Genomic DNA, 10,308 nt, shown 5'->3' on the forward strand with positions numbered 1-10,308 from the left:
ATTGGGTCACTCGCTCCCCCATTCTCCCAGGAACAAATCTGTCCCTGGTGTGCAATCTCACATAGACTGATAGGAAAGATGGTGAATTGCTGTTTCGGTGGGACTCTGGTTCAAACTGGAGATTTATTTTTCTGTGACATCTACAGAATGTCTTGGCCAAGTACAAGACACCCTAGCTGCCTGGTGGAGTTTGTCCATGCCAGCATTGGGGAGCTCATAAAGTGCATGTTTCCAATCAGTACCCCACCCCCTCATTATTCAGCTGACAGCAGGAACGTCCAACTCTGTGACTGATACAGGCAAATATTCCAATCAGCAACAGGTCACGAAGTTAGGAAACTGTGCCAAAGTGAGTATAAAGTTAACTGTTCAGGGAAGGAGATCATCAAAGCAGTAAGGAAGGAATGAGAAAGAAGGGATTGATGAAAGGATGGGTAAGTGGCAGTTCAGGAAGAGGAAGGACTGTGCAAGAATCGAACAAATATAGAGTTGATGGACGGATGCAGTACAATGATGGAGGTGTCGGTGAATGGACTGCTGGTTGAGTAAGTCAGCTAGCACAGAGTTAACAAGTAAATGGGACTTGATCCCAGTTTGGATTTGGGCAGGATTGAAACAGCTGGAACTCCTGATGGGTGGAAGCTGTACATCCAGCCAGGAGGGCATTGGGACAGTAAGGCCCAGAGCTAACAAAGAAACAGATGAGTGGTTTAGCAGTAGACTGTCCGAGGGAAGAAATGGAGCGATGATACAGATGTGAAGGTAGCAGTTTTGGTGATGATAAGGATGTGTTAGTCACACAGAACATTGATGGTACAAAGGCTCCGGTTTAGACAAAACTAGAGGTCCTGACAGGGAATGAAGTTTGTGGATTTATAAGGGACACAGACCCACAACCTGATATACCAGCAAATCTAAAATATCAAGGTTGCAACCTACTGAAACACATGACAGCACACCAAACAGTGGAAGCAGTATGCAACTGACACAGCTAAGCAATCCCACAATCAATGGATCAGATCTAAGCTCTGCAGTCCTGCCACATCCAGTTGTGAATGGTGGTGGACAATTAAACAACTTATTGGAGGAACAAAAACAGAGTTGCTGGAAAAGCTCAGCAGGTCTGGCAGCATCTGTGAAGAAGAAAACCCTTCCTCAGAACTCATTGGAGGATGCAGCTTCACAAATATCCCCATCCTCAATGATGAACGAGACCAGCACATCGGTGCCAAAGATAAAGCTGAAGCATTCACAGCTTTCTTCAGCCAGAAATTCCAAGTAGATGATCTATCTCAGTCTCTTTCAGTGGTTCCCAGCATTACAGATGTCAGTCTTCGGCCACTTTGATTTCCTCCATGTGATAGCAAGACACTGTTGGAGATACTGGATACTGCAAAGGCCATGGGCCCTGGCAATATTCCAGCAATAATACTGAAGACTTGTGCTCCAGAACTAGATACACCCCTGGCCAAGCTGTTCCAGTACAGTTACAACACTGGTACCTACCCGACAATGTGGAAAATTGCCCAGATATGTCCTGTATATAAAAAGTAGGACAAATCCAACCTGGCCAATTGTCTACTTTAGATGATAAATGTTGGAAAGTGTCATCAACACTGCTACCAAGCAGCACCTGCTCAGCAATAACCTGTTCAGCGACGCCCAATTTGGATTCCGCCAGGGTCACTCAGCTCCTGATCTCATTACAGCCTTGGTTCAAATATGGACAAAACAGCTTAATTCCAGAGGTGAGGTGAGAGTGACAGCCCTTGACATCAAGGCTGCATTTGACCAAGTGTGGCATCAAGTAGCCCTGGCAAAACTGGAATCAATCCGTATTGGGGGACAAACTCTCCGGTGGTTGGATTCATATCTGGCATGTAGGAAGATGGTTGTGGTTGCTGGAGGTCAGTTATCTCAGCTCCAAGACATCTCTGCAGGAGATCCCAGAGTAGTGTCGCTGGCTCAACCATCTTCAGTTGCTTAATCAATGACCTTCCCTCCGTAAGGTCAGAACTGGGGATGTCTGCTGATGATTGCACAATGTTCAGCTCCATTCATGGCTCCTCAGATACCATAGCAGTCGATAAACTTCAGTAAGAGCTGAATATACAAGCTCAGGCTGATGAGTGGCAGTAACATTTACACCACAGACCATGACCATCTCCAACAAGAGAGACTATAACCATCTCCTCGATGGTCAATGCCATTACCATCACTGAGACCCCACTATCAACATTCTGGTGGTTAAAATTGACAAGAAGTTCAACTGATGCAGCAGTGGGTCAGAGGCTCAGAATTCTCTGGTGAGTAGTTCACTTCCTGACTCCACGAGGCCTGTTCACCATCTACAATCCACAGGCACATCTACCAGGAATAAAAGTCTTCATAGGCCCAGAGGATAGGTCTCCTATTAAAAAAAACAAAATGGCGCCAAAGTGTGGTGACTCCCCCTTGAGCTGTTCACATCAGATCTTATTCTTGCATATCTTATAATCATTCTGTTATTTTAAAACTCAAATCTAAGTCTGTCAAAATTACTAACAATGTTCTATTAAACCAACTTTCAGGTCTGGGGATCCTCCAATCGATGAGGCCTTACTACTGACAAAGAGGTTTGACAAGCGTGGGAATGAGACCTGACCACACAGTGATCCGACATTGAGGAGGCTGGGTTAGATGGATTACCCGGATCACTCAAGGCCACGACTAGTGCCCAGGACCCTTTCGGGAGCACCCACCTCCTTTGCCAACACGGAACTGCAAGCCCAGAGAGAATGCAGGCCTTCAAGGCCTGACCTCCCTGACCTCACACTAACCCGGAACGGAGACCTGACCAGAGTGGGAACAAGTCCTGACCCCGTGGTGACCCAACATCAAGGAGGCCTAACTAGATTGATTGCAAGACCGCATCCCCCCTCCCCCCAGAACATTCAGGGCTATGACTGTTGCTCAGGCCCCCATCAGGAACACTCACTTACCTCTAGGAGCAGCAGACTTCACTCACCGTTGTCTGGGATCGACTAGGAGCAACCACCTACCCAGGAAACTTGGGAGATGCACCGGACTTCACGTGAGACTGAAACAATGCAATTTCAAGTCTGCCCTCCCCAGCACACTCCTGGCCAACGTCCAAGCCATCGAGAACAAAATGAATGAACTTAAAGCTAGACCTACCTTCTAAAGGGAACTGTGAGACTGCTCTGTGCTCTGTTTTACAGAGATACGGCTCAGTCCTGCTACAGTTGACTGTACCTTACAACCTGAGGGTTTCTCTATAAATCATATGTTCCACATGGCGTCCTTGGGTGAGACAAGGGGCAGTTGTGTCTGCCTCCTAATCAACACCTCCTGGTGCTCAGGCATGGCGATCCTGGTGAACTACTGCTCCTTAATATATCTTACAGTGAAGGTCCATCCCTACCAGCTGCAGGGTGAGTTCACTTCGCCGTCCTGACAGCAGTCTATATACCACCCCAAGCGGAAGTGAAGAGTGCATTGGGTGAAGTATACAAGGCTACAAACAGTCTTGAGACGGAATTCCAAGGCTTTGTACATTGGAGCCGGTGACTTCAATCAGGCCAACCTCAAGAATGTGCTACCAAATTCCACCAAACTTGTCCACTGTCCCACCAGGATTCCCAACATCCTCGACCATTGCTACACAACCATAAAAGATGCCTACCACCCCACTCACCCCGTCCACATTTTGGAAAACCAGATCACAGCGCTGTGCTCCTCCTCCCAGTATAGAAGCAGAAATTGAAGCCTGAGGACCCAGCACAGACCTTGGTACAGCGTTGGCCTGAGGAAGTAGAAGAGCTTCTGTGGGGCTGCTTAGAATCAGTGGACTGGTCCATATTCAATAACTCAGCAGCCAACCTAAACAAGTATACCAATACTGTCACAGACTTCATTAGTCACTGTGCAGAAGACTGCGTGCCGAAGAAGTTAATCCAAACATTCCCCAACCAGAAACCATGGGTGAGCTGGGAGATCCTGTCCCTACTGAAGTCCAGGTCTGAGTTGTTCAAGTCGGCCAACCCTGACCTAGACAGGAAATCCAGGTACAACCTTTAGAAGGCCAGCAGATGCACCAAAAGGCAATACCAAAGCTCGAGACCCAGACCAACCACATGGACACCTGCTGTTTGTGCCAAGGCTTACAAAACAAAACGGGCTACAAAGCTAAGTTGAACAGAATTGTGGGCTACAGTAGTCCCTACCCGAAGAGCTCAATATATTCTACGCTTGCTTTGAGCAGAAGGTCAGTGAAACAGTGTCACCTGTCCCAACAGCCTCGGATACACCTGCTCCCTTGGTCACCGCTGCAGATTGACCTTCTTGAGAGTGAACCCACGGGAGGCAAATGGCCCAGATGGAGTCTCCAGCTATGCACTCACATCCTGTGCGGACCAACTGGTGGGAATATTCGATGACATTTTCAACCTCTCCTTACTACAATCCGAAGTCCCCACCTGCATCCCAGAACCAAAGAAAAATCATGTAGCGTGCCCCAGTGACTACTGTCCAGTGGCTCTGACCTCCATAATTATGAAGTGCTTCAGGAGGTTAGTCATGGTTCACATCAACTCCAGCCTCCCAGACTGCCTTGATCCTTTGCAATTCGCATACTGGCACAACAGGTCCATAGCAAACGTCATCTCTCTGGTCCTACACTCATCCCTGGAACATCTGCCCAACAAGGATACTTACATCAGGCTCCTAATTATTGACCACAGCTCTGCCTTCGACACAATAATTCGAACCAAACTAATCTCCAAACTGAGACCCAGGTCATGGCACCCTGTCTGTAACTGGATCCTCGACGTCCTGATCCATAGGCCACAATCAGTAGGAATAGGTGACAACACCTCCCCCACCATAATCCTCATCACTGGTGCCCCACAAGGCTATGTACTCAGCCTCAGGCCTAACTGCTTATAAACTCACAACTGTGTGGCCAAATTCTGCCCAATCCATTTACAAGTTTGCTGACCATACCACCGCTGCGGGTCAGATCCCAAACAACAATAAGGCAGAGTACAGGAAATTCTCCATCAACATCAGCAAAACAAAGAAGCTGCTCATTGACTTCAGGAAGCAGAATAGAGGGCACATCCCTATCTATATCAATGGTGCTGAGGTAGAGATTGCTGAGAGCATCAAGTTCCTGGGAGTGACGATCACCACCAATCTGTCATGGTTCACCCACATTGACACTACAGTCAAGAAAGCTCAGCAATGCCTCTACTTCCTCAGGAGGCTAGGGAAATTTGGCGTGTCCATAAAGACTTTTACAAATTTTTGTAGATGCACCATAAAAAACATCCTATCTGGATGCATCACAGTGTGGTTTGGCAACTACTCTTCCCAAGAACGAAATAAACTACAGAGAGTCATGAACAGAGCCTAGTCCATCACACACACAAACAAACCTCCCATCCACTGACTTCATCTATAAGTCCTGCTGCATCAGGAAAGCAACCAACATAATCAAAGAGCCCTCCCACCCCAATTATACGGTCTTCCACCTACTGTTATTGGGCAGAAGATATAAACGTTTGAAAACATGTACGAATAGGTTCAAGAACAGTTTCTTCCCCGCTGTTATCAGACTTTTGAATAGGCCTCTTTTATGTTCATGCTGCTCTCTCTCTGAACCTTCTCGGAAGCTGTAACACTGAATGCTGCACTCTGTTCTCGTAACCCTGATGCATTTGCCTGTAAAGCACATAAGACAACACTTTTCACTGTACCTCAGTACACATGACAGGAATAAATCAAATCAAGTCAACTCATTCGAGAGAGAGAGAAGACTTCAGGTAGTTTAACCTGAAGGTCACCATGCCTCAGGAGAGGGGTGAGATTGAGACGGTGGGACCATCATGGTGACCTGAGCCAGTATTTCAACGTGTGCCTCACCCTGCATCACAAGCCAGTAATCCAGCCAAGTGACAGTTGGTGGTCCCACTATTCCTCTACATATCCAGGTTGGAACAGCAAGACAGGAATGGAGAGAACAAACACCCACTTACCTTGGGGGCATTCGGGGCAGCAGGATCCCGGTCTCCTCACAGAGTCTTTACAGCTTAGAGCCTGGCACTGCACTGGTGCGCAGGACACAGCACCGTTCTTCAACAGAAAAGCAAGCATCTGATCAGCAACCACATTCAGAAACAAGGCTCTCCGAAAGTCCGACCCTCCCGCAATCAATCCACCCAATCAACCTGTTCTACTGTTCCACACCCCATCCCCTGAAGGTGCTGACTTTCTCTCTCTCCCCCTGCCCCGAAGGCCCTGACACACACTCTCTCTCTCTCTCTCTCTCCCCCTGCCCTCCCACCGAAGGTGCTGACACTCTCCCTCCAACGTCCCCCCTCAGCTGAAGGTCTGACACAGTTTCCCCACCATCCCACCGCCCCCACCTCCACACCCCCATTGTCCCCTGACAGATGCTGACACTCTGTCACTCCCCACCTACCCCTCACCACTTTCTGCTATGGCTACTTACCAAACACACACAAGATGTACAGGTATCAACGATGAACGAATCTCCATTGTGGAAAGTCTGTCCTTTGTAGCTACAACCTTTAACAGGGCGAAAATATACGTTCTAATTTATTATTTGCAAACTGAGTGGCCCAGGTCTGAACAATACAATGCATTCCTGGTTCCAAACCCCACCCTGCTGCTCCTTAAAATGAGGATTGAAATCCCAGAATAAACAGTGGGAATTCAGAGCAGGGAGAGATAATCCAGTTCAATGGGAATGCTGCATTCCGGTTCACACAGTCTCAAACCAGGATCCAAGCCAAACCCACACTCTTCCCTATCCACATGCTCTCTCCACAACCATATCCCATATCCCATATCCATCCACCCTCACAATCACTGGGAATAAACATTTGTTACTCTCACTTCCCTGTACTACCAATCCCACTGTCATATTCAGAGTTATACATCCCTCACTGAAGCCCCTTCCTCTGTGTTCACCTCTTTTACTTTTTGGATTGAATTAAATTGCTTGTTTAATCCTTTCACCACTTCACCTTCTACCACTCCCAAATCTTCCTAATATCCCACATCCTCTTCCCTCCTTTGTTCTGGGAACTTCTTTTCATAAATTCAGTTTCCTGGGGGTTGGGGGAACGGCTGGGGTGGGGGTGAAGGCCGGAGGTTGGGTTGGGGGGTGGGGGGGGGGGGGGATGTGGTGGGGAGAGAGATGGACCAGGAACAATACATGAGTCATGATGTGTTGCTGGCTGTTCACCTGGACAACTCCTCACAGTGGAAAAGAGAGAGATTGTGACTCTGGACTGAATTTATACTCAGGAGAAACACTCAGAGAACCAAAGACTTTGCTCCTGCCCCACTGACTGCCCAGAGCCCGGTTCGATAAACTGTCCCTCTAAATTTTTCTTCATTGTGGCCAGAGTTTCTGTCTCTACCATCCGTCAGCTGCAGATTTCCCCACTCCCTCTGGGGGAAAAGGTTTTTCCCCACATCCACTCTAAACCTGCTACCCTAACCTTACATCTATACCCCGGATATTGATCTCTTCATCAAGCGGAAAATATTTCACGATGTCCACCTGATCTATGCTGCTTATACCTTTATACACATCAATCGCATCCCCTCTCAACCTCCTCTGCTCCAAGGAAAACAACCAGTCTGTCCATCTCCCTTCGTAACTAAAGCACTCCATTGTGGCAACATCCTGGTAAATTCGCTTACACCCTCTCCAGTGCTATCATCACATCCCTCTGATAATGTGGATTCCAGAAATGCACATAATACTCTCGCTGTGGCCTAATGGCCTAACCAAGGTTCCAGCATCATCTCCCAGCTGTAACACTTTAGCCTTGGCTACCAAAGGCAAGGGAGAATCAGAGAGCGCAGGAATCAGCGGAATCGCGGGAACGACCAGGAGCATGGGAATCAGCGGGAGCGCAGGAACAACTGGGAGCGCAGGAATCCAGAAAGGTGTTCGGACACGCAATGGAAAGCAAGACAGAACAGAAATGAGGATGGTGTTGATTGAGTAGAGATGGAATGGCGGGGAACGAGGGAATGGGGAACGAGAACAAGGGATGGGGAGCAGCACCTGGAAGAGTTTGGGTCCAATCCATCTGTAAAAGAGACTTTCAGCTACCCTGATACTGGACTCAAACCAATCATACCCTCGCTGGTATGAAACATTTCCATATCTATCACTCCGACTGGAACAGACAGATTCCCTACTGAAGCTCTCACTGTTTACTGAGGTCGAATCATTTTGAACAGCTCTTTCTCCCTGTGCAATGATTCACATCGATCGAAGGCTGGGATATCGCTCGGTTACACGGGTCACCCTGCTCCCTCCCCATTCCCAATCCCCCATTGAGACCCCATGAAGCCCCCTCCACCCTGATCCCACTGCCCCCACCTCGGCCTTACAGCTACAAAGGAAACTCTCACATCGATCTGACACAGACTGACTGGGAGTCACCAATAACCAACCGTGACACATGACATGGCGGCTGCTCCCTTGGTCATACCACTCGCTGAAACAGGCGCCACAGCGATGCACACGACACTCCGCATTTGGAAATCCCGGGCACTTGGTGTCCTGGCACAGGTCCGGGCACCTGACTGGGAGAGTGCCCAACGGACAGCCAGAATACCAGTGCAACTCAAAACAAAACCTACAGGGGGACAGGACACAGAGAATGAGTGAAACCACCTCCAACTCAGAGACTCAGGGGGAGTGGGTGGGGGATGGAGAAGAGAGAGAGAGAGACAGAGAGAGAGAGAGAGAGAGAGGAAGGTGGAGAGGCAGAGGGGAAGAGGGTATGGTCAACATGTCTCATGAAATGGAAATCATGTTTGCCTAACTTATTCGAATTCTTTGAGGAAGCAACATGGAAGGTGACTATCGGTGAACCTCTATTGTGCTGGATATTTTCTAATCAACCTGTTCAGAGATGTTATTACACAGCTCTGGAGCAGGTGGGACTTGAATGCAGTCTCTTGACCCAGAGGCAGGGGCAGTGCCATGAGATCTACTGCAGGATACTTAGATTTCCAAAAGCATTCGATGTCGGTATGACATCAAAAATTACCTCACAAAATAACAGCTTAGGGTGTAGAGGGTAATGAAGTAGAGGATAGGGGATTGTAAATATTATAAAAGGAAAATAGTCTAGATAAATGGGTCATGTTTGGCGTGGCAAACTGTAACTAATGAAGTGCCATAGGGATCAATGCTGGTATTTTAACTGTTTACAATCTATGTCCATGATTTGGATAAAGGGCTGTATGTACATTAGATTAATTTACTCATTACAAAACGAAAGGTCAGAAAGGACAGTGTCAAGACGAGATAAAGAGTCTACACAAGGACATAGTTAATTTAAGGCTAAAATTTGCAGATGGAGTTGTATGTAGGAGAACGTGAACATGTTCACTTTGGCTATAAGAATAGAAACACAGTACATTATTGGAATGGAGCAAGAGAATTCTGTGATCCAGAGGAGCCTGGGTATCCTGATACATGAATCACAAAGTTGTTACGCAACTACAGCAAGTGATTATGAAAGAAAATGTTGGCGCTTATTGAAATGGAATAGAATGCAAAAGTAGGGAAGTATTACCACAGCTATATAGGGCCTCAGTTTGACTGCATTTGGAGCACTGCGTCTAATTTCAGTCTCTATACTTCAGAAAAAAATACAGCTTCAGCAGAAGCTGTTCATAGGAGGTTCACTTGACTAGGACGGTGTTTATCATAGCAACAAATGCTGGATAGTTTAGGTCAGTACCCACTGGACTTTATAAGAATGAGAGGTGATCTTTGTGAGACACTAAAATCCTGAGGGACATGGCAAGGTGGATACCAAAAGGATGTTTCCTTAGCTGGGGAATCTAGGACAATTAGATGCTGTTTAAAAGCACTGAGATCATCCATTTAAGACTGAGATGAGGAGACAGCTTTTATCTCAGAGAGTTGTTAGTCTCAAAGTTTTTGAGAAGATTTGTAGCTCGGGTTGTGGATGAGGTTGTAGACTTGCTCGCTGAGCCGGTGTGTTTCATTGCAGACGTTTCATCACCCTGCTTGGTAACATCGTCAGTGTGCCCCCGGTGAAGCATAGGTGTTCTGTTATAGGTCTTGGTTTGCTGGGGTGGTTGGCATCACTTCTGGTTCTGTTTTTCAGTGATTTGTATATGGGGTCCAGTTCAATATGTTTGTTGATGGAGTTCCGGTTGAAATGCCAGGCCTCCAGGAATTCCCTGGCATGTCTCTGTTTGGCTTGTGCTATTATGGAT

The 10,308-nt window shown here is 47.4% G+C and overlaps 1 protein-coding gene across 1 annotated transcript in view; it reads right to left on the bottom strand.

The window, feature by feature from the left end:
* The window catches only part of LOC109932154 (kielin cysteine rich BMP regulator), a 132,690-nt gene that overhangs the window by 82,353 nt on the left and 40,029 nt on the right, over positions 1–10,308 (bottom strand). Inside the window, exons 5-7 of the mRNA XM_048609973.1 lie at positions 8,503–8,687; positions 6,515–6,591; positions 6,039–6,135 (exon numbers count right to left, since the gene is read on the bottom strand). Of these exons, the coding sequence (XP_048465930.1) occupies positions 6,039–6,135; positions 6,515–6,591; positions 8,503–8,687 (359 nt within the window). The remainder of the gene's footprint in view (positions 1–6,038; positions 6,136–6,514; positions 6,592–8,502; positions 8,688–10,308) is intronic.

This window comes from Rhincodon typus, chromosome 22 (assembly GCF_021869965.1).
Source record: "Rhincodon typus isolate 14 chromosome 22, sRhiTyp1.1, whole genome shotgun sequence".
NCBI classification, from domain to species: domain Eukaryota; kingdom Metazoa; phylum Chordata; class Chondrichthyes; order Orectolobiformes; family Rhincodontidae; genus Rhincodon; species Rhincodon typus.